At 43.5% G+C, this 25,190-nt stretch overlaps 1 protein-coding gene across 2 annotated transcripts in view; it reads left to right on the forward strand.

Moving 5' to 3' along the window:
• LOC115469558 (cyclic AMP receptor-like protein A) overlaps positions 1 to 25,190 on the forward strand; it is a 714,125-nt gene that overhangs the window by 263,198 nt on the left and 425,737 nt on the right. For both annotated transcript variants that reach the window (XM_030202334.1, XM_030202336.1), the window contains one exon: positions 22,796 to 22,883. In XM_030202334.1, the coding sequence (XP_030058194.1) occupies positions 22,796 to 22,883 (88 nt within the window). The remainder of the gene's footprint in view (positions 1 to 22,795; positions 22,884 to 25,190) is intronic.

The raw sequence follows: 25,190 nt of genomic DNA on the forward strand, positions 1-25,190 counted from the left end.
TGGGAGAGTAGATGACATGGATGGGCAAACTGGATAGGCCATATGATCTTTGTCTGACCTCTTTTTTCTATGTTTGTTCTCAATTTTTCTCAAAAACTGATAGAGGTCAGTAGTAGTATATGGGATTCAGCTTCCAGATCTACTCCTGGATTCTGTATAGGTCACCCAAAGTTGGGTTCGGATCACAGATCCATGCATAAACTAGTTAGCCAATTAGATGATAATCAATTATTGGCATTAATAAGCACTTAATTGGCTGTAATTAAGAGGTAAGTGCAGATGTGCCCTACACCCAATTCTGTAGCTTGTACGCCCAAATTTCATAGTACGCAACTCCAATGGGGGCATTGCCATGGGAGGAGCATGGGCAGGTGAGGGGCATTCCCCGAAATTAAGTGTAATGTTACAGAATACCTGGCTTTGCATGTCTAACTGCCATCAGTTGGGTACCAGCATTTACAACGGGCTTTGACAAGTGTAAGTGCTTGCACCCAAAGTTAGACATGAAATGCATGCGAAGCTGGTATTTTCATTCCATACAGAACTCCCTTTACCGAATACTAGCTTAGCGGGGATCATCCCGGTGCCGAATTTTGGGCAGCATTTGTTGAATTTCCCCCATAGTCATCACCCATATTACAGTACGTTATTCTGATTCGAATAGTCCACAACTTACCCTAAAGAGTTCAGTGCAGATCACAGTAAAAGAAATAAGGCATATCCTGCGAGCGAACAATGCAAAATCAAATACAACGTATACAATTATTAAGCTAAAAATTTCTTAAAAAGAAATGTTTAAAAAAATTTCCTAAAAGCAGCATAGTTAGTAATTCTTCTAATGTTTGGTGGAATAGAATTCCAAATAATAGGGACCTGAAAAAAAGACTGGCTGAAAAACTGGTCTTGGACTTAATCCTAATAGAAGTGGGATGGTGAAGATGGAGATCAGCTTGAAGGCCCTTAGTTTAAATAGCAGTTGAACCCAATGGGATAGGTAGACTGGAGCTAACCCTGGTTTCCATTATGGCCAAAAAACGCAGCTGGCCATCTCTAAACCTGGCGATCTCAACATTTGACCTAAATATTGAGATTTAGCCGGCGCCAACTGTATTATTGAAAGAAAAGATGGCCGGCCATCTTTTTCGATAATACGGTTTGCACCGCCCCTTTATGGCGCTGGCCCTGAAGATGGCCGGCTATCCATTTGGCCAGCGCCGTTCGATTATGCCCCTCCACGGCACTTACAGTGGGGGAAATAAGTATTTGATCCCTTGCTGATTTTGTAAGTTTGCCCACTGACAAAGACATGAGCAGCCCATAATTGAAGGGTAGGTTATTGGTAACAGTGAGAGATAGCACATCACAAATTAAATCCAGAAAATCACATTGTGGAAAGTATATGAATTTATTTGCATTCTGCAGAGGGAAATAAGTATTTGATCCCCCACCAACCAGTAAGAGATCTGGCCCCTACAGACCAGGTAGATGCTCCAAATCAACTCGTTACCTGCATGACAGACAGCTGTCGGCAATGGTCACCTGTATGAAAGACACCTGTCCACAGACTCAGTGAATCAGTCAGACTCTAACCTCTACAAAATGGCCAAGAGCAAGGAGCTGTCTAAGGATGTCAGGGACAAGATCATACACCTGCACAAGGCTGGAATGGGCTACAAAACCATCAGTAAGACGCTGGGCGAGAAGGAGACAACTGTTGGTGCCATAGTAAGAAAATGGAAGAAGTACAAAATGACTGTCAATCGACAAAGATCTGGGGCTCCACGCAAAATCTCACCTCGTGGGGTATCCTTGATCATGAGGAAGGTTAGAAATCAGCCTACAACTACAAGGGGGGAACTTGTCAATGATCTCAAGGCAGCTGGGACCACTGTCACCACGAAAACCATTGGTAACACATTACGACATAACGGATTGCAATCCTGCAGTGCCCGCAAGGTCCCCCTGCTCCGGAAGGCACATGTGACGGCCCATCTGAAGTTTGCCAGTGAACACCTGGATGATGCCGAGAGTGATTGGGAGAAGGTGCTGTGGTCAGATGAGACAAAAATTGAGCTCTTTGGCATGAACTCAACTCGCCGTGTTTGGAGGAAGAGAAATGCTGCCTATGACCCAAAGAACACCGTCCCCACTGTCAAGCATGGAGGTGGAAATGTTATGTTTTGGGGGTGTTTCTCTGCTAAGGGCACAGGACTACTTCACCGCATCAATGGGAGAATGGATGGGGCCATGTACCGTACAATTCTGAGTGACAACCTCCTTCCCTCCGCCAGGGCCTTAAAAATGGGTCGTGGCTGGGTCTTCCAGCACGACAATGACCCAAAACATACAGCCAAGGCAACAAAGGAGTGGCTCAGGAAGAAGCACATTAGGGTCATGGAGTGGCCTAGCCAGTCACCAGACCTTAATCCCATTGAAAACTTATGGAGGGAGCTGAAGCTGCGAGTTGCCAAGCGACAGCCCAGAACTCTTAATGATTTAGAGATGATCTGCAAAGAGGAGTGGACCAAAATTCCTCCTGACATGTGTGCAAACCTCATCATCAACTACAGAAGACGTCTGACCGCTGTGCTTGCCAACAAGGGTTTTGCCACCAAGTATTAGGTCTTGTTTGCCAGAGGGATCAAATACTTATTTCCCTCTGCAGAATGCAAATAAATTCATATACTTTCCACAATGTGATTTTCCGGATTTAATTTGTGATGTGCTATCTCTCACTGTTACCAATAACCTACCCTTCAATTATGGGCTGCTCATGTCTTTGTCAGTGGGCAAACTTACAAAATCAGCAAGGGATCAAATACTTATTTCCCCCACTGTATGTGCTGCCTTATAGAACAGCACCTATTGCACATAGGCGCCTGTCAATTAATGGTGCATTTGACATACTTAAATGGTACGTACCTCTAGGTGCCACCTCATAGAATTACCCCGACTATATATACTTAAGTTTGGCACTCCAGAGACCTCCCAGCACATTTTCCAGATTGATACTTTCGGTGCAGCAAAAGTACAACATGACAACACCACCACTCCAGCATTTCATGAAACATTATGGATTGACCTTCCCAAAAATTCTAACCATTCTTGAGTTTTAAAACAACGGTTTCCTCAAATTGTTTATCAACTCTTATGAGCCCATCACCGTTCCTAGCATTCCTCTTACAAAAGACACAGTCATGAACTATCTACACCAATGGCTCATTCCATCAAGACACACATTCTTCCAGAAACACCATCTCCTCTAGTTCCCCTCTCCCACCCTCATCATCGTTTACTCACAGCCCTACTCCCCATCTCGAAAAACGGTGTCATAAAAGATCCGGAAACAAACTGAGAGCGAAAATAGACAAGAGAATGAAAGAGAGAACGTAAAAGAAAGAAACAAGAAAAGGAAGAAAAACATACATTAACAAAAAATATAGAAATCAAAACAAAATAAAACATGGAAAAGAAAATAAGATGATACCTTTTTTATTGGACATAACTTAATACATTTCTTGATTAGTTTTCGAAGGTTGCCCTTCTTCGTCACAACCTTCGAAAGCTAATCAAGAAGGTATCATCTTATTTTCTTTTCCATGTTTTATTTTGTTTGATTTCTATTGATAACCTTTAAGAATGGACTAACACGGCTACCACACCTCTCTAGCAAAGACTGGCACCAGTATTGTTCATGTGATGTCTATGTAAATTGAATCTTGTCTTAAGCATCTGGCTTGTTTCTCCAATATAGCATCCCAGTAGGGCTCCCACCCCTGTTGGTCAGCATTTTACAGGACCAGGACACTGTACCAGTGACTTCACAGTGAGAATCCTGAAAGGTAACTTTAAAACCATACAAGAACGTAAGACCTTTGAAGTCAGAATGATTGAATATTTTAACACCCAACAGAAAGGACTTAACAAGGATCTGGGGTTCCTAGCCCATTATAAACCATAAAGCTGTATGTCTCTGTTGATCACCCCACCCCTCACCTATCCACACCCATCCTGTTAGAATATCAATGATATGCTTTGATGTCCCCATGCATACCTCCGACCCACCCCCATCCTCCCACCCTGTCAGACTGTCATAGTAATGCTTGAATGTTTTCACTTATATACACTGTCAGCTAGCACATTTGCTTATTTCCGATCTGACGAAGAAGGGCAACCTTCGAAAGCTAATCAAGAAATGTATTAAGTTATGTCCAGTAAAAAAGGTATCATCTTATTTTCTTTTCCATGTTTTATTTTGTTTGATTTCTATTGATAACCTTAAGAGTGGACTAACACGGCTACCACACTCTTCTACAAAAAATATAGAAATTAATCCCATTGTGGTTTTCCATGACTCGGTGGCCCATCAGGCACGAGGGCAATAAGAAAAAAAGAAAAACATTACTGGCATCATGCAGAATCTCATTCCTTGCCATAGGCAATCACGCAACATTAAACATTGGAATACGCAATTTCAGAGCCCAAAGAAAAAGACTTGCTGCTCACCAGGCACAAGCATTGTTTGGGTCTAATACACTCTCGACATTCTGGTTCATGAGCAGAATACAGCCAGTGTGAATGCCCAGCCACAGTACTGTATGAAGATGCATTTGTGGGCACAGACAGGTCATGAATAAGTACATTTTCTGCTCTGGTTCACTCTCATGCTTGATTGAACCAAAGGTTGGGACAGGTCACAAGATGCTCCCTGTGACCTGGGCCAATCAAAGCAGTATTGTCCTTATTAAAACTCTTGTGCAACAACCCAGTACATGATCAGGAAATTAAAAAAAACCCCATCAAATTCAAGTCTCAAATTGTCATTTTTCAGATGTTGAGCACTCGGCAAGAGAATTCAGTCATACTTAGTGATTCAGACCAGTAAATGATTAAAAACAAACTCTTTGGCAGTTGCAGTGGTACAGTAATACAAAAGGTTGCCTCAGGCTACTGTCCATGTAAAGGCTACTGTCCATCCTAAAGGCTACTGTCCATCATAAAGGCACATGCAGGCTTCACCTTAAGCATTCAGACCTTCTACAAATGATTTAATCTCTGTGACTGGTTGAAAAGATGTTGATACCCCTACAAGGAAGAGTCTCAGTTTTGTTGGGTACTGGAAACTGAATTTTACACCCTTATTGAAAAGTTGAGTGCAGCATTTCCCTGTGCTGAGAATTGAGCTAAGTCCTGAAAAATTAGTAGTTTATTCCCTTTATGCTCTGATCTGTACACCTTGAGGATGGCCATTTTAGTCACGTAATTTAACACTTGCAGGGGTGAAGGTCAGTTCTATAAGGGGGCTCCAATTAGGAGTCTATTGTGCGATGGAAATCGGCACCTACTTTCCTATATAGAATACTAGCGTAACTGGGTAAATACGTGCAGGTATGGTTAGGCGTAAAGCTGGTGTGAATGCTCTCACCTAAATGTCAGATATTTACACCTAATTTATATTCTCTAAGGAGTCCTTTTATCTGCACCACAGAACTTTCCACTATCTCCTCCTGTACTGAGATGTGGCCATAAATGACTGAAATTCTTGTGTTATGGATAAGTACTGACTCCTTTAGCTTGTCCTCCATAGACTGGAAATTAGTTTATCCTCCAAGACTGTAGTCACATATTTCGTTAGTTGTCTGGCCAATCTCGTCACACGTGATCTGCCTGGGTTGCTCAGTATCAGCTGCCATCTTGGATTCCAAAGCTTTCATCTTCTCCCTGTACACTTCCCACAGTTTTGTAGAGCTATCCTCTGTCACAGTTTACTTTTTTTTTTTTGCATGCCTTTCCCCAACGAGTAGGTTGCATTGGGGATGTAAAGTTTAATAACCAAAAAGAGAGGATTGTCAGGATTACAGCACATTTTTGGTGAAATAGGGATGGAGCTTTTCTAGCCTGAGCCCACTCACCTTTCAGTCATCATGTAGCTCCGTATTTTTGTATTCGCATAAAAATGACAGTATTTATGTGGATGGATGGATGCATGCACGTCCCAGAAAGCAGATTCTGTTAGATCTCCATGGTATTTCTTGAGCTGAAAGGAAATACTCTTGTTGTAAGCAAGTAGAGATTCTTCAAGGGAGGAAGAAAAGCGAACTCTGAGGAGATCATTTTATAAAGGCATTTTTTTTGTGAATGTATATAATCCCACATTTTCCCATCCATGGGCAGGCCCAATGTGGCTTACATCAATCTGCAAAAACATACATCAATACAGCAAACAATCAAAATCAATGAAGTAAAGAGATTAGCGAGTAACAGCAAAGGAGAGGAAAGGGAGAAAGAGTTAGAGTTCAATATGTCGTAGCGACTGCAGCAGTTCAGAAGTTAGAGATGCTTGGCGGGTCTGTAGCGTAAGCTTTCCCAAATAATAGGGTCTTTAGAGATTTTCTGAAGGCCAAATGATCTTGAATAGATTTTACAGATTTTGGTAATCCATTCCACGAGTAAGCGCTAACATAAGGAAAGGTGGATGCATATTAATATATCATAGTAACATAGTAACATAGTAGATGACGGCAGAAAAAGACCTGCATGGTCCATCCAGTCTGCCCAACAAGACAACTCATATGTGCTACTTTTTGTGTATACCCTACTTTGATTTGTACCTGTGTTCTTCAGGACACAGACCGTATAAGTCTGCCCAGCACTATCCCCGCCTCCCAACCACCAGCCCCTCCTCCCAACCACCAGCTCTGGCACAGACCGTATAAGTCTGCCCTGCCTCCCAACCACCGGCTCTGGCACAGTCCGTATAAGTCTGCCCAGCACTATCCCAGCCTCCAAACCACCAGTCCCGCCTCCCACCACTGGCTCTGCCACAGACCGTATAAGTCTGCCCAGCACTATCCCTGCCTCCCAACCACCAGTCCCGCCTCCCACCAACGGCTCTGGCACAGACCGTATAAGTCTGCCCAGCACTATCCCCGCCTCCCAACCACCAGCCCTGCCTCCCGATCTCGACTAAGCTCCTGAGGATCCATTCAGTATAACAGCATGAGCTACATTCAGTAAATGGTGCACAGAAGTCGGAGCTGAAAATAATTGCCACTCAATGGTATTCCGTAATGGCCACTCAAAGATGAGCACCCATTATAGAATAGCATTGAGTACCGATTTCGATGCCCAAATTTGGGTGCACATCCCTGGTATTCTATAACACTGTACGGAAACTGCAGGAATGCCCTTCACCTGCCTATGCTCCTCCCCCATGACCCCTTATGGGTTGTGCGCTATGGGATGGGGCACACATTGTTATAGAACAGCACATAGCAAGATGTGCATCCAAATTCAAATTGGCGCCAGTTGGTATCAATTAGCAATTACTGGCACAAATTGGCTCATTAGGGGGCCCTTTTACTAAGGCGTGTAGGCGCCTATGTGCATACAACATGCATCAAATTAGAACTACTGCCTAAATACCACGTGCCCCGGGTGGTAATTCTAATTTTTACATGCATCCAATACGCGTGACAGAAAATATTTTTTTATTTTCTACCGCGTGGCGCTAACCAGGCGGTAATCGGCAGTGTATGTGCGCTGATTGCCGCCTGGTTAATGCATGAGACTTTACCGCTAAGTCAATGGGTGGCGGTAAGGTCTCAGGCCCAAAATGGACGCATGCCAATTTTTATTTTGCCGCAGGTGTCCATTTTCAGCCCCCCATAAAGAGGCTTTTCTTGCAGGCGCGCTGAAAAATGGACCTGCGCGCGTTCAATACATGCGCCTACACCAGTGCAGGCCATTTTTTGGCACACCTTAGTAAAAGAGCCCCTAGGCAATTTAGTTGGATGCAAGTCTTAGATCAGCCCCCAAATATTGGCATCCAATTTTTGATGCCATATATAGAATCTGAGGGTGTATGCGCATAAAATGCAACTTACAAAATGACCCCAGGTGTAATAGTACAGGTGATCAAAATGTGCATATTAGTGTGCCACCTGGATGTGCAAGTGGAGACGTTATTTACATACGTCCTTTATAAAATCCACATGCTTTACGCATCCACATTTATCCCTGTTCCTAAGCAAGTGTTATGTTTCAATATATTTATTGATGACATTGATATACACCTCCAATGCTATATATGTACATACAGAAAGATATACATTAGATATACATTATCTGGACACTGAGTATTTCTGCCATCCATTTTCTCATTATATCCCCTCCTTTCCTCCCCTTCCCCCCCTCCCAACCCCCCCCCCCTTTCCCCACTAATAACTATGTATTAGGTTCCCCCCATTATACATCAACATTGTTAACAATCAAACGCAACCAAATAACCAGAGGCCATGGACTTTTCATATACTGCCTCGTGAGGAGCCTTGTTTCTTATAGCCCCTCGCTGCTAGTTCCCGTGTCTGTGACTTTTTAACTAATAATAGAACCATTCATAAGATTCCCTAAGCAAGTGTTAATATCCGTAGCTTCACTTCAATTGTGATTTATGCAGAATCTGTGCTTATATTTTATGAAGAGACGTGGAGGGGCATTCTTGAAGGACATCCAAGTTAGAAACATCCCAAACGTGCATCCATCTCACCTGTGTTTTCAAAAAGGAAATATGTCAACATGTATTTTCAAACAGGAAATATGTTTAAATCATTTTTATTGATGGTACAACACAGAAGAAAAATTTTCAATTATAGAACTTAACAACTCAATCTTAGAACCATCTACATTTCCATAAACCCCAACTCCACCCACCATTCCTTAAGCCTCTCTCTGGCATGTACCTTGGGCTTCTTAACCAATTCAGTCATAAAACATCAAACAGGAAATATATCAAGGATTTCCTTTTCAAAAGTATGTGAGGTGGTCAGCCATACGCTAGAGATGTCCAGCATAAGTATTCATTTTGCAAACTGGAACGTCCAAATTATGAACAGAGGAAAACAAGGGACATGGATGTCTGTATAGCAGCATTCTTTGAAAATGGCCACATAGACAACCACGCAGAACAGAGGAGAAGCCTAGTGGTTAGTGTAGTAGGCTAGGAATCAAGGGACTCAGGTTCAAATTCCAATTTAACCTTTTATTTTGTAATCGTGAGCCCTCCAGGAACAGCAACACACTACTGTACCTGAATGTATACCACTTCTATAGTCTTTAGGCTTGCAGGTGGCTTATATATTTGGGTAGAGTAGATTTTTTTTTGTTTCTGGAGAGCTTACAATTACCAAAAAGAACCATTAATAAAAAGAGACAAAGTGGGATTTGAACCTGGGACCCTTGATTTACAGTCTCCTGCTCTAACCACTAAGCTATTCTTAAGGGACAGGGAAATGGAACTTGATATACCACCTTTCTGTGGTTTTTGCAACTACATTCAAAGGAGGTTTAGGTTACTTATTTGTACCTGGGGCAATGGAGGGTTGAGTGACTTGCCCAGAGTCACAAGGGGCTGCAGTGGGAATTGAACCCATCAAAGTCCTAACCACTAGGCTACTCCTCCTGCCCCTAATACTGAAATTGTCATAGAGCCTGGAATCCCCTTTAGATTTCACTTTCAGGGGAGAGGGAGGGGGACAGCAGCCCCTAGGGGATTAAGGAGGACAGCTGCTCAATTTGGGCACCTTTTTGTACCCTGGACGTGCCAGAAACAAGTCTAAATAAGGGTGTGCTTTTTAGATGTGGACATTTCTTCCCTTTCGGTAATTGCTATTGGACATCCAGATTTCAGGCCCTTCCTAATCCTGCCCAAAATATGCCCACAACACAACCCTTGCTATTTGGATGTACTACAGTGTTAGATGTCCCTTTTCTATCTTTGCAAAATTGGTACTTGGACATTTGGACGCCTTTTGAAACGTCTATATGCTTCGAAAGTAAGTGCCATAACTATCTATGTGCTTTTATGAAATGGACCACAATTAAGTGACTTCTTCCTCTCTCCGCCTGAATGACGTGCTACAAAATTACCCTCCGAGTCTGAGATTTAGGGGAATTCCTCTTCCCGATATTCAAGTCCCCAGCACTGCCAGTAACTCAGTGTAAGTCATATCATTTCCCTCTGCATCAGATTGTGTAGCTGTTGCTGGGTAAGAGTAATTATCATTTAGATTGTAAGAGCTTTCCTGCGGAGGACCATGTAATTTCCTTGAGGAGTGTCGAGTAGATTCTCAACACTTCATAAGTGCTAGATGAAGCTAATCATCATTCCAGATTCGTAACCCATATAGCTGATTGCTGAAAGTGAGAAGTGATTCTCCCCTCTTGGTTCATATTTTAGGCACAACAATAAAAGCCCTGTTTGTAACATCATCTGCCGTGGGGGGGGGGGGGGGGGGGGGGGGGGGGGGAGGGGGGAGGGGGGGAGGGGTGCTTAGGAACCACCAACAAAGATGGGTGCAGTGAAATTAGTGAAGCTCCACAAAACCCTCTCTCTGAAAGTCATCAAATGACTGCAGAGTCGAAGAAAAATTACTGAAATACGCTCCTGGAGTAATTCTTAAAAGTCAAGCAAGGGGATATTTAAAAAAAAAAAAAAAAAAAAAAAACAACCAATAGAAATGACCCCTGCTGTTCTGGATAACGAAGATGACTGCCAAATAAACTTTGCCGATAGATGTACTTAATGCTGAATAAATATAAATCGCTTTGAATTAATCCAAACCATGTATTTGTTCAGACCGGAATCGGCTAACGCCGTTTACGGTAATATGTAAGCCACATTGAGCCTGCAAAATGGTAGGAAAATGTGAGATACAAATGCTACAAATAATAATAATGAGAAGAAGACGCTAGACCCAACCTCAGCGGTGACTCATTTCACAAGAGTGCCACCAATTTCTTCATCGGTCACTATGTCATCAGAACTTTAAATTCTCACAATGAATTAAATTGTAACACTTATTTTAATTAACACTCTACACTCCCTGTCCATGGCCGACATGGGCCGTATTTCGCTTGGTCCTTAATTCTACCTTTCGCTACTGCTGATACTCAGTTCATATATATAACTAACTGCTCTTATGTCAACATTGCGCTGTCGGATGAATCTTTAACACTGCCACTAGCACAGTCTAATGCAATCCTTTTCCACAATATATTTTATACTAGCCGTTAAGCCCGTAAAAACGGGCGAGATTTCCAGCTACCCTCCTCGCCGCCGCTCCCTCCCCCCTCCATGCCGGGCCCCCTGCACTGACCTGACAGCGCCTCTCACCTCCGTGTGAAAGCGCTGTAGGCAGCAGCAGATCGCTCTGCTGTCGCCTGCAGCGCTTCCCGACGGAGGTGAGAGGCGCTGTCAGGTCAGTGCAGGGGGCCCGATGCGGAGGAGGGCGGGAGCGGCAGCGGGGATGGGGGGGAAGGGTGGAGGTTGGTGCGCGTGATGTTCGTTTCCAGGCGGCAGCGTCCGACAGTGACTCCGACTCCGTTTCCCTCTCTGTTCCGCCCTCTGACGTCATCACGTCTTGACGCAAGGGCGAGACAGAGAGGGAAGTCTCTACTGCGCATTTGCAGGTGAGTCGGTCACTTGCCGTTTATATGTTTGATATGTGGCCGATTGCTTTTATATCACTATTGCACTGTCTGATGATCTACAGCTCAATGCGATCTTTTTTTCACAGTTGTAACTTTTTAAAGTCACGGTCCAATTATGAACTTTCAGGCATTTATTGGCGTTTACTCTTAGCTATGTTTAGATTTAAGATATAAAGGCATATTCACGTAATCAGTTTTTCATCTTAGACATTCACTTATATTCTGTTTGGCATTCTTTCTCATACACCTCGCTGTCAATATTATGTTCTACCATTGGAAGGCTTCGAGTGTGTTTGTTTTGTTCATTCGTATTATTTTATGTGTTGTTCCCAAAAATGTCTTTTTTATTATTATTGTTTAGGAATAAATGAAACAGGATTAATTTACCAGCACGTCTTTTCTTGATTTTTGAAGAAAAAGTATGCGACATGGTTTCTAATTGTGCTATTTTTAAAGTCTGTAATGTATTTGCAAATCATTGTTTAAGCATTGTTTTTACACATACATATAATTCTCTGATACATGAAGGCTTCGGCTGGCAGGGGTTGGGGACGCCCGCCAGCAAACGTATTTGCTACTGTGGGGGAGCATTGAGGTGGTGAGGGTAAGTGGCAAGGAGGTGAGGGGGAGTGGCGGGGCGACAGAATAAAATGTGCCCCCCACCTCGGGCTCTGGCCCCCTCCCACCACGAGGTCTGGCTATGCCCCTGCTGTCCTGACCTGTGAAAGGAGGAGGTTTTGGCCTTTGAAAACTGGTTAAAAAAATGTATTAAGTTAGTCCAATAAAAAGATATTTATTTTATTTATTGCATTTGTATCCCACATTATCCCACCTCTTTGCAGGCTCAATGTGGCTTACAATTCATCATGGATACTGGAAATAGAAGTGAATATACGTTTGGTTTACAGAGGGTTTTGTGTTACATGGTGGTGAAATACATGATGGTGTTAAAGCAAAAGACATTATAAGACAGTTCTGGAAGTTTTAAAGATTATACAGTTACACATGTTGATCTTTGTGATATATCTTGTCAAAGAGATAGGATTTCAATATCACCTTATTTTCCATTGTATTTTTAAAATTAGAGTAGAATAACATGGCTGCACCACCACTTTATCAAAAAATAAAAATACATTTTTTTTCTACCTTTGTTATCTGGCCATTTAATTTTTCAAATCGTGTTGGTCCCAATCTCTGCTTTCTGCTTTCCTCTATCTTCTCTTAACTCTCTTGCCAGGGTTTTGTGCCCATTTGTCATTTTTTCTCTCTTCCTGTCTTCACCTACTCCACTACAACCTTCTCTAAGGGGTCCTTTTACAAAGGCTTGCTGAAAAATGACTTGCGGTAGTGTAGGCGCGGGTTTTTAACGCGCCTGTAAAAAAGGCCTCTTTTGAGGGGGGGCAAAAATGGATGTGCGGCAAAATCAAAATTGCCACGTGTCCATTTTGGGTCTGAGACCTTACTGCCAGCCATAGACCTAGCGGTAAAGAATCTAGTAATGACCTATGCGTGTCACATGCCACTTGATGCGGGTCTGTTACGTGCGCCTGAAAAAATAAAAATATATTTTTCAGACGCGCGCCAAAATTGAAATTACTGCAGTGACCACACGGCATGCATAGGTGCCTATACAGTTTTTTTTCCTCTCAGCAATCTTCCATTTATTTTTCTCCCTCTTGAATCATTTTTTACTAGACAGTCTTCAATTTCCCTCGTTTTACTGTGTCTACCTACAGCTTTCCATCTCTTTTCTCTCACCACGACCCTCCCCATTCCCCATCCTCTTAATTCCCAGTGGTTCACTAACTATATCCTCTCCCCCTTCCATTCGGCATGTCCTTCTCTGTCTCTCCCCATTCTATCCAGCATCTCCCCCTCTCCCATCCATCCACTGCCTCCCCTCTATCTCTCTCCCCATCCATCCAATGTCTCCTTTACTTCTCCTCATCCTTCCTTCCAGTGTCTCCCTTCTTTTTCTTCCCATCCTTCTATCCAGCATTTCTCTCTTTCTCTCCTCATCCTTTCATACAATGTCCCCTCCCCATCCATCCAGTCAGCGTCTCCTCTTTCTCTCTTCCCATTCCATACAGCATTTACCCTCTCTCTCCTCATCCTTCCATCTAGTGTGTCCCCTCTCTCTCCATCCATTCAGCATCTCCCCTTTTTCTCTCTTCCCCTTCCATCCAGCATCTCCTCTCTATCTCTCCTTCATCCAGCATCTGTCCTCCTCCTTCCATTCAGCATTTCTCTCTTTTTCTCCCCATCCTTCTATCCAGTGTGTCCCCTCTCCTCATTTTTCCATCCAGTGTCTCCCCACTTTCTATCCCCATCCATCCATTCATCCAGCGTCTCCCCACTTTTTCTCCCCCTTTGTAAGTACAGCTAGGTGGCTGCCTAGTATAAGCCCAGGACTGTGGGAACAGGGGTGTACACCCTTGTTTCTGAAACCATTGCCTACTTATGCTTTCTCCCTTTTTCGTCCCTCCTGGAGATCAGGGTATTAGCCACTACTTAAAGCTGTTTGTTTTCTCTTACCTATGCCGCTATGGATGTTTTCTTTTTAGCCTTCTGTTCGCTATTAATTTTGTAGTTATATCTGACACTTTTATATGAATTTATTGATTTAATTGTAAACTGCTCACATAGCGTATATCAAGATATAAATAAACTTGAAACCAGAGCCAGGACTAGGATTTTCCTTAGGAGGCTGAACAAGTGGCATCAGACTTTAAATCCACACTCCAGTTAAGAACACAGTCCACACAAAGTCTCTTTTTTCTGAACCAAACTTTTACTGTTCCTTTACTTGATGAGGTAACAGAGAAATGTATTTGCAAAACATGTGGCCCACTATGTACAGTCATCTCTCTTCTCCTCTGGTAGTACAGACATACAGTGGGGGAAATAAGTATTTGATCCCTTGCTGATTTTGTAAGTTTGCCCACTGACAAAGACATGAGCAGCCCATAATTGAAGGGTAGGTTATTGGTAACAGTGAGAGATAGCACATCACAAATTAAATCCGGAAAATCACATTGTGGAAAGTATATGAATTTATTTGCATTCTGCAGAGGGAAATAAGTATTTAATCCCTCTGGCAAACAAGACCTAATACTTGGTGGCAAAACCCTTGTTGGCAAGCACAGCGGTCAGACGTCTTCTGTAGTTGATGATGAGGTTTGCACACATGTCAGGAGGAATTTTGGTCCACTCCTCTTTGCAGATCATCTCTAAATCATTAAGAGTTCTGGGCTGTCGCTTGGCAACTCGCAGCTTCAGCTCCCTCCATAAGTTTTCAATGGGATTAAGGTCTGGTGACTGGCTAGGCCACTCCATGACCCTAATGTGCTTCTTCCTGAGCCACTCCTTTGTTGCCTTGGCTGTATGTTTTGGGTCATTGTCGTGCTGGAAGACCCAGCCACGACCCATTTTTAAGGCCCTGGCGGAGGGAAGGAGGTTGTCACTCAGAATTGTACGGTACATGGCCCCATCCATTCTCCCATTGATGCGGTGAAGTAGTCCTGTGCCCTTAGCAGAGAAACACCCCCAAAACATAACATTTCCACCTCCATGCTTGACAGTGGGGACGGTGTTCTTTGGGTCATAGGCAGCATTTCTCTTCCTCCAAACACGGCGAGTTGAGTTCATGCCAAAGAGCTCAATTTTTGTCTCATCTGACCACAGCACCTTCTCCCAATCACTCTCGGCATCATCCAGGTGTTCACTGGCAAACTTCAGATGGGCCGTCACATGTGCCTTCCAGAGCAGGGGGACCTTGCGGGCACTGCAGGATTGCAATCCGTTATGTCGTAATGTGTTACCAATGGTTTTCGTGGTGACAGTGGTCCCAGCTGCCTTGAGATCATTGACAAGTTCCCCCCTTGTAGTTGTAGGCTGATTTCTAACCTTCCTCATGATCAAGGATACCCCACGAGGTGAGATTTTGCGTGGAGCCCCAGATCTTTGTCGATTGACAGTCATTTTGTACTTCTTCCATTTTCTTACTATGGCACCAACAGTTGTCTCCTTCTCGCCCAGCGTCTTACTGATGGTTTTGTAGCCCATTCCAGCCTTGTGCAGGTGTATGATCTTGTCCCTGACATCCTTAGACAGCTCCTTGCTCTTGGCCATTTTGTAGAGGTTAGAGTCTGACTGATTCACTGAGTCTGTGGACAGGTGTCTTTCATACAGGTGACCATTGCCGACAGCTGTCTGTCATGCAGGTAACGAGTTGATTTGGAGCATCTACCTGGTCTGTAGGGGCCAGATCTCTTACTAGTTGGTGGGGGATCAAATACTTATTTCCCTCTGCAGAATGCAAATAAATTCATATACTTTCCACAATGTGATTTTCCGGATTTAATTTGTGATGTGCTATCTCTCACTGTTACCAATAACCTACCCTTCAATTATGGGCTGCTCATGTCTTTGTCAGTGGGCAAACTTACAAAATCAGCAAGGGATCAAATACTTATTTCCCCCACTGTATATCAAACATATAAACGGCAAGTGACCGACTCACCTGCAAATGCGCAGTAGAGTCACTCAGAACGCTAAGAGTGTAGAAGTCCAAGCCCCGCCTCTTCCAGCAGTACAGCCCAATAGGGAGGAGGGCTTGGACATGGGCGTGGAAATCGGAGGAGGAGGGAGCAGGGAGGGAAGGAGGGGCGGGACTGAGAGAAACAAGCTGGGGGGAGGGCAGGGGAGAGAGCAGGGTTGGTGGACCTGGGGGGGGGGGGCCATAGGAAAACAAAAAACGAGCCCGTTGTTACGGGCTTAACGGCTAGTGTATATATATATATATATATATATATATATATATATATATATACACACACACTGTTACTTCATTCCTCTTTGGCATTCAGACCAGTTCACCAGGTGGGTGAGGGTCCTGCAAAATACAGTTCCTTACACATGCTGTTCTCATAGATGTTTCAAGTTATCAGTGCTTAGTAGGGATGATAAACACTTACATGCTAGCAGATATCCAGGTGACAGACATTGAGGCTCTGTAGTGATGGTGTTATAAATCCTTATAAGATGTTATATCCTTCTGCCCTGCATAAGAACATAAGAGTAGCCATACTGGGTCAGATCAATGGTCCATCTAGCCCAGTGTCCTGCTTCCAGCAGTGACCAATCCAATTCACAAGCACCTGGCAGAATCTCAAAGAGTAGCAACATTCCATGTAGATCCCCGAAGAACAGCAAGATTCTGGAATCCTAAAGAGTGACAAGATTCCATTTAGAATCTCAAAAGAGTAGCAACATTCCATGTAGAACCCCAAAGAATAGAAAGATTCTGGAATCCTAAAGAGTGACGAGATTCCATGCAGAATCTCAAAGAGTAGCAACATTCCATGCTACCAATCCCAAGGCAAGCAGTGGCTTCCCTCATGCTCTGGTGGAACCTTGCCTCTTAAGATTTGGGACAGGGCGCCTAGTTGATATAACAGGCAACTTGAATAGACTCCTCTTTTCTCTGGACTTTTTAAGGGAACTAGAGGTTCCCATACCTCCACAATGCACAAGCCAGCAACGTCTTAGGTTCTGGTGCTTGTTCCTGATCCATGAATCCTTCAATCAAGTGCTTCTGTAGTGCTAATCCGTGAAGATATAGCAGGCTGATTCTTCATTCGGGTGGCTGCTGGAGGCATTGCAAGAAGGAGTCTCCCTGTGGACTACAGGTCAGAGGCAGGAGATGGGACCGAAGACAGTTTGAAATGGCTCTGTATAATGGGGGGGGGGGGGGCTATTGCTGCCACTAGACCCTTCTCACTGATTACCATAGGCACTCCCTGCTTTCTACCAGTTCCCAGAGGCTTTCAAACTGTTCAGTCCAGTTCTACACCCACCCATCTGATAAATTCTGGTGCTTTCCTGACAGTTACAGGAAACACAAAAGTTTGTCTAGGGGCCACAAGTTAGATGGACCTCAGGGATGCTCATCTGCAGTTGGAAAAAGCAGACAGCTTCTTGCTATAGGCTGGCTCACACTAAAGAGAACCAGCAGTGGAAACGCTGACACATGAATGACAGTTGGAGACAGCCTCATACCTGCTGAATTTTCTCATGATGTTACACTTACAAGGGGAAGTCAATGTGCTATTTAGGAGCTAGGAGTGAACCCTTGGACTCCCGGGCTGTTGCTTAAAGGGGCCAGCATGCAAATTCTGGAGCTGCTTCTTCCCCATAAAGCCCGCCCAAGCACATACCTCTTTTTCCAACGCACCCTTTTGTGGCCATACCTACCCAAAGCCCCCCTCCCCAATATATAGACCCCCTCTGATGTCCCCCTTTGCCCTTATATGGGCAGGTTGACCCCTAGTGGCAGTATTGCAAGTGTATTTCTAGGAATCACCAGCACCATTTAAAACCCGGTACTGGCAAGGGCAGGTGCGACTGTTTCTGATTTACTGAATTGTTTATATCCATTATGCTACACTTGTTTTTTTTGTATGCAACCAATTGTTTATCTACTTTGATCGGCGCTTGCCATGATGCGTTATTGTAAGCCACATTGAGTCTGCAAATAGGTGGGAAAATGTGGGATACAAATGCAACAAATAAAGAAATCACTCCTGCCCTGACCACAGTACACTCCAGGGATTACTAAAGATAGGCCCATGGAGGCCTACGTGAGGGTGGCGGTAAGTGGCCCTTTTGCCGGAGCATTGGGAAGGGGGGGTCTTTGAAAGGGGCAGTGTGTGCTGGAGGGTTCAGGGAATATCTCTGGATTATGTGTGTTGACTCCTTTAAGAAGTAATTGTTAGCATCGGGTTGTGGTTCTATGCCCTGATGCTCACAGCTAGGAATAATTAATGCCAGCTTTTTCCTGGTGTTATATTTCCAAAAATAACACGGCAAACTGTGTGTTCAATTTACACAATAATAAGGTGTTTTGCATTCATGTTTATGTTTATTCCAGTTCATAACTGGAATCAGAGAAGTGTACAGACTTACAGGAACTGTAATTCAGTACAAAGGACAGCGGACGGTTTCAGAAAGCCTGTACAAAACAAGAGATCAGCCTACCAAGCACCTAACAAAGCTAACTAAAGTAGCTGACAGCCCTCTAACACTCGGGCCTCAGCACATCCGGCAAAGGCTAGGGAAAATAAATGGGATTTCTCTAAAACGGAGATAGGATTCTAAGGCCCCGATATTTAAGGGAAGGGAGTTCCAAAGGAACGGGACTTGACAAAAGAAAGCGGAATGGCGAGTAGACTCTTAATCTGGCGCAATATAAAGGAGGGGGACCATAAGGCAATGTTCTGAAGCCGATCGAAGCAGTCCTGTGGGCCTATATGGCAACGTAGGAAAGGATTCCCTGATGGAGAGTCTTGTAAGGCAGTGTATATACTCTTTACACTGCCTTACAAGACTCTTTGTGATCAATTTGGAATTTAATAGGGAGCCAGGGAAACTGTTTCAGTAAGGTGTAACAGTGAAAACAACACACATGGGAGAGGATATGAACTGTCTGTAGTTTTTTCAAAGCAGAGGATGGGAGACCTGAGTAAATGATTCTTTGAATACTTTGCATCTCATTATTGTGTATCCCATAGTACCTTAAAGTAATGTGCATTTACTGTGATGGAAGGGCAATAATTTTCATTATAAGAGATAAATAACAATGTTATGCTGTAGTGCACATTAATAACTATCCCCCTAAGTTTCTGCATGAGGCAGCTGGGCTTGAGTCCTTGCCCAAGATTACAAGGACTCGCTTCCTGGTTACAGCAGCAATAGGTGGAAGAAAGAGTAAATGTTCTCAGAGGTGCGGGGAAGAGCAGAAGAACAAGCGAAAGCAAATCAATGCTAGTCTGAGGGGAGAGGAAAAAGGTTTTAACCTCTCCCTCCACTAATCTGAGCTCTCTACTCCTCCCCTCCCCCCCAAACAGGTGAGCTCTGCCTACAATTATTCATTTAAGTACTTCATCTGGCTCCTTATAGGTCTCACTAAAGGGAAAGGGAAATGGGACTTGATATACCGCCTTTCTGAGGTTTTTGCAACTACATTCAAAGCGGTTTACATATATTCAAGTACTTATTTTGTACCAGGGGCAACGGAGGGTTAAGTGACTTGCCCAGAGTCACAAGGAGCTGCAGTGGGAATTGAACCCAGTTCTCCAGGAGCAAAGTCCACTGCACTAACCACTAGGCTACTCCTTCACTAGCAACATTCCATGTAGAAGCCTGCCCTTGCAGGATGTCAGACTCACAGAAACACAACCCTGCGCGGCTGTGTTGCTGATCTGCAAGGGCAGGCTTCTACATAGAATGCTGCTAGTGGAATAGCAACATTCCATGTAGAATCTCAAAATAGTAGCAACAGAATCTCAAATAGTAGCAACATTCCATGTAGAATCTCAAATAGGGAAAGGGAAATGGGACTTGATATACCGCCTTTCTGAGGTTTTTGCAACTACATTCAAAGTGGTTTACATATATTCAGGTACTTATTTTGTACTAGGGGCAATGGAGGGTTAAGTGACTTGCCCAGAGTCACAAGGAGCTGCAGTGGGAATCGAACTCAGTTCCCCAGGATCAAAGTCCATTGCACTAACCACTAGGCAACTCCTCCACTGGAGCTGATACTGTGATGTCATAATGCCTCATTCCACCAATGCCTGAGCCAACCTCATCAGTGATGTCACAATGGCTTGATTGCCCAATACTTGGCTCACCTCTGATATTGTGATGTCATAAGGGAAAGGGGGAAAGGGAAATGGGACTTGATATACCATCTTTCTGAGGTTTTTGCAACTACATTCAAAGCAGTTTACATATATTTAGGTACTTATTCTGTACCAGGGGCAATGGAGGGTTAAGTGACTTGCCCAGAGTCACAAGGAGCTGCAGTGGGAATCAAACCCAGTTCCCCAGGATCAAAGTCCACCACCCTAACCACTAGGCCACTCCTCCACTGTTGCTACTATTTGAGATTCTACATGGAATGTTGCTATTCCACTAGCAACATTCCATGTAGAAGTCGGCCCTTGCAGATCACCAATGTGGCCGCGCAGGCTTCTGCTTCTGTGAGTCTGACGTCCTGCACGTACGTGCAGGACATCAGACTCACAGAAACAGAAGCCTGCGCAGCCTTCTACATGGAATGTTGCTAGTGGAATAGCAACATTCCATGTAGAATCTCCAATAGTAGCAACATTCCATGTAGAATCTCCAATAGTAGCAACAGAATCTCCAATAGTAGCAACATTCCATGTAGAATCTCGAATAGTATCTATTTTATTTTTGTTACATTTGTACCCTGCGCTTTCCCACTCATGGCAGGCTCAATGCGGCTTACATGGGGCAATGGAAGGTTAAGTGACTTGCCCAGAGTCACAAGGAGCTGCAGTGGGAATTGAACTCAGTTCCCCAGGATCAAAGTCCGCTGCACTAACCACTAGGCTACTCCTCTTCAATCTGCTTAAAATTCTGCTGCACAGCTTATCTTTCACCTGCCTCGCTACACTCACTTAACCCCTCTCCTCAACTCACTTCATTGGCTCCCTATCCATTTCTATATACAGTTCAAACTCCTCTTACTGCACCTCCTCAGTATCTCACCTCTTATCTCTCCCTACACCCCTCCATGGTTTTTATCTTTAGTACCCTTCTCCACCACCAACTCCCGATTCCGTTTCCTTCCATCTTGCTGTGCCATCTGCCTAAAATAGACTTTCCCATTCAGTACCTCGTGCTCCATCTCTGGCCCTATGCAAATCCAAGCAAAATACTCATTTTGTTTAGGTTACTTTTAACTCCTTATTCACCTGTTGTTTTAATCAAGCCCATAATAAATGTAATTCCCTAATCCCTTATTTTTCCTGTTTGTCTGTCTTGAATAAATATGTAAACTCTTGTCGCGCAGGTTTTGTCTCTTCGGGCCCCTTTTAACAAGCTGCGGCAAAAGGGGGCCGGCGCGGGTGTTGGTGTGTGTTTTACATGTGTGCCGAGGCCCACTTTTACCGCAGCTGGTAAAAGGGAAGTCTCACCTTCCTGAAGGAAATGGCCATGTGGCAAGTAAAGCACTTGACTTGCATCCACTTTGGGTGGGGAACCCTTACCGCTACCCATTTATTTATTTAGATTTTGCTCACACCTTTTTCAGTAGTAGCTCAAGGTGAGTTACATTCAGGTACTCTGGATATTTCTCTGTCCCAGGAGGGCTCACAATCTAAGTTTGTACCTGAGGCAATGGAGGGTTAAGTGACTTGCACAAGATCACAAGGAGCAGCAGTGGGATTTGAACCAGCCATCTCTGGATTGCAAGACCGGTGCTCTAAGCACTAGGCTACTCCTCCACTATAGCAACATTCCATGTTGAATCTCAAACAGTAGCAACAGACTTTCAAATAGTAGCAACATTCCATGTAGAATCTCAGATATCAACATTCCATATAGAATCTCAAATAGTAGCAACATTCCATGTAAAATCTCAGATAGTAGCTACAGAATCTCAAATAATTTATTTAGATTTTACTCACACCTTTTTCAGTAGTAGCTCAAGGTGAGTTACATTCAGGTACTCTGGATATTTCTCTGTCCCAGGAGGGCTCACAATCTAAGTTTGTACCTGAGGCAATGGAGGGTTAAGTGACTTGCACAAGATCACAAGGAGCAGCAGTGGGATTTGAACCAGCCATCTCTGGATTGCAAGACTGGTGCTCTAACCACTAGGCCACTCCACCACACCCCACTGAATCTTGTTACTCTTTGGGGTTCTACATGGAATGTTGCTACACTTTGAAATTCTGCATGGAATCTTGTTATTCTTTAGAATTCTAGAATCTTTAGAAGAACAGAACCAGAGACAGGGAATAAGATGATTAGAAAAATAAAATCACCGGAGAACAAAGGTAAGAAAAATGATTTTATTTTCAGTTTAGTAACTGAAGTACAGTACGCCAGTTTTGAGAATTGACATCTGCAGTCTATATTTTGCACTATACAGGTGAAAATGTGAGGGGGACCCTTTATGCAATTAATCATGCGATACAGCCCTAATTAAGAGTGATTTCTCTTATTCCATATTTTGTAAGTATTTAAAAACGTTTTTGTTTTAAAAGCTTTTAACAAAAAGTTCACATAAATTGTTTTTCGTTATTGTATACTGCTTTGGGCTCAACGTTTGTAGGGAAAAGGCATTCTAGAAATGTCAATATCACATTAGATTTGATGTGGCAAACATTCTGTCCAGTGATTTAGGAGTAATTTTGGCAAAGGGCCATTGTTATTTCTTGAGATGATACACAGACACCGTTGATAAACAATGCTGACCGTTTCTCCGCAGATTGGAGTGCACTGGCCTGGGTATGTTGCATTACACTGAACCTCTACCTCAATGTGGTGAGAGAAATGAGGACAGATAAGTTTGAACGGTGAGTGCCATGTTGATTTTTATGTTGCTAGTGGGAATTGAAGCAGTTACTGTGATGTAAGGGAGCTTTTCATCATGGTTGTCCGAGTAGTATGTGAACTTCTCTCTTAGTATGTGAGGGGTGAGAAGATTATCCATGTGGACCATCAGTTGATTTTTTTTCCTCCTTCTTAGATCTTACACAGGACTTTCCAGACCTGTCCTGGTTTCACAGCCAGTCTGGTTTTCAAGCTATCCACAATGAATATGCATGAGATAAATTTGCATATATTGGAGACCTAGTACATGCCAGTTTATTCATTGTGGATATTTTGAAAACCCGATGGGCTGTGAGATCCAAAGGACAATTCAGGAGACCTACTTGAATTGAGTTAGAAGCCTGTGAAGTACTGGAAAATGGTTGAATGTGGGAAAGTATTTGACCTAGTGGCAGCGAGCGGTATTTAAAAAGGATAGCGAAACGATTTCCAATGAGTATAGGTATGCTGAACGATGCACGCGTGATATTGATAACAGAAGAGAAAGTTACACCTTTGAGAAATAGATTTTTTTTTGGGTTACATTTGTACCCCGCGCTTTCCCACTCATGGCAGGCTCAATGCGGCTTACATAATGTATACAGGTACTTATTTGTACCTGGGAAAATGGAGGGTTAAGTGACTTGCCCAGAGTCACAAGGAGCTGCCTGTGCCTGAAGTGGGAATTGAACTCAGTTCCTCAGGACCAAAGTCCATCACCCTAACCACTAGGACACTCCTCCACTGTTGCTACTAGTTGAGATTCTACATGGAATGTTGCTATTCCACTAGCAACATTCCATGTAGAAGTCGGCCCTTGCAGATCACCAATGTGGCCGCGCAGGCTTCTGCTTCTGTAAGTCTGACGTCCTCATGACGTCAAACACACAGAAACAGAAGCCTGCACAGTCTTCTACATGGAATGTTGCTAGTGGAATAGCAACATTCCATGTAGAATCTCCAATAGTAGCAACATTCCATGTACAATCTCCAATAGTTTCTATTTTATTTTTGTTACATTTGTACCCTGCGCTTTCCCACTCATGGCAGGCTCAATGCGGCGGGCAATGGAGAAGTGACTTGCCCAGAGTCACAAGGAGCTGCCTGTGCCTGAAGTGGGAATCGAACTCAGTTCCTCAGTTCCCCAGGACCAAAGTCCACCACCCTAACCACTAGGCCACTCCTAAGAGATAGGACTTAGTGAAATTAGTGGCCGTGAAGAGATGATTTAGCAAGAAGAATAAGACTTTACCTGCCCCAGTAACAAGAAGGTGAATTAGGACAAAGTGATATAGTCGAGAGGAGTAGGATAGCCAGTTAGGGGTAGAGCTTACATCGGTAGTGATCACGTGAGGGCATAGGGGAACGGGAACTTCTCGAGAGGCGAGCAGAGACACTCCGTAGGAACAGCTTGTCGGTAGTAATCATATGAAGGCATAACTTGGGTGACTGGGGCTGCACAGAGTGGTGGGTCAGCTCTGGTTGCCTTGTTGGTCAAACTGGATGGACTGTGCGGGTCTTTATCTGTCACCATATACTGTGTGTGATTTTTTTTCCATTTTCTGGCACTTCCTCACATAAAAAGAGAAGCAAAGTGATTAAAAATATAAACTACCATATTACGGTTTTATGAGAAAACAACCAAACTTCTGGGTTTTTTATTCACAATTACAGGTTGAACTTTAGGTCTTTTTCTGCTGTCATCTACTATTTTATTTTATATTTTTAGACACTTCCTACAAATGAATAGGCAGATTAGGAGCCTTTATTTATTATTATTATTTATAGCATTTATATCCCATATTTTCCCACCCTTGGGCAAGCTCAACGTGGCTTACATCAGTCTGCAAAAACATACATCAATTCAGCAAACAATCAAATACATTGAAGTTAAAGAGATTAGCGAGTAACAGCAAAGGAGAGGAAAAGGAGAAAGAGTAATAGAGTTCAATTGGTCGTTACGACTGCAGCAGTTCAGAAGTTAGAGATGCTGGGCGGGTCTTTAGCGTAAGCTTTTCCAAATAACAGGGTCTTTAGAGATTTTCTGGAGGCCAGATGATCTTGAATAGATTTTACAGATTTTGGTAAACCATTCCACGAGTGAATGCTAACATAGGGAAAGGTGGATGCATAGGTGGTTTTATATTTGATGCCACAACATGTTGGGTAGTGAAGATTGAAGTACGTGCAAGACGATCTGGTAGAGTTCCTAGGTGGTAAGCTGATAAGGGCATCCATATATGCTGGAGCTTCACCGTAGAGAATTTTATGCACCAGGACGCAAACTTTAA

The sequence above is a fragment of the Microcaecilia unicolor genome, chromosome 4 (genome assembly GCF_901765095.1).
Source record: "Microcaecilia unicolor chromosome 4, aMicUni1.1, whole genome shotgun sequence".
Lineage (NCBI taxonomy): Eukaryota > Metazoa > Chordata > Amphibia > Gymnophiona > Siphonopidae > Microcaecilia > Microcaecilia unicolor.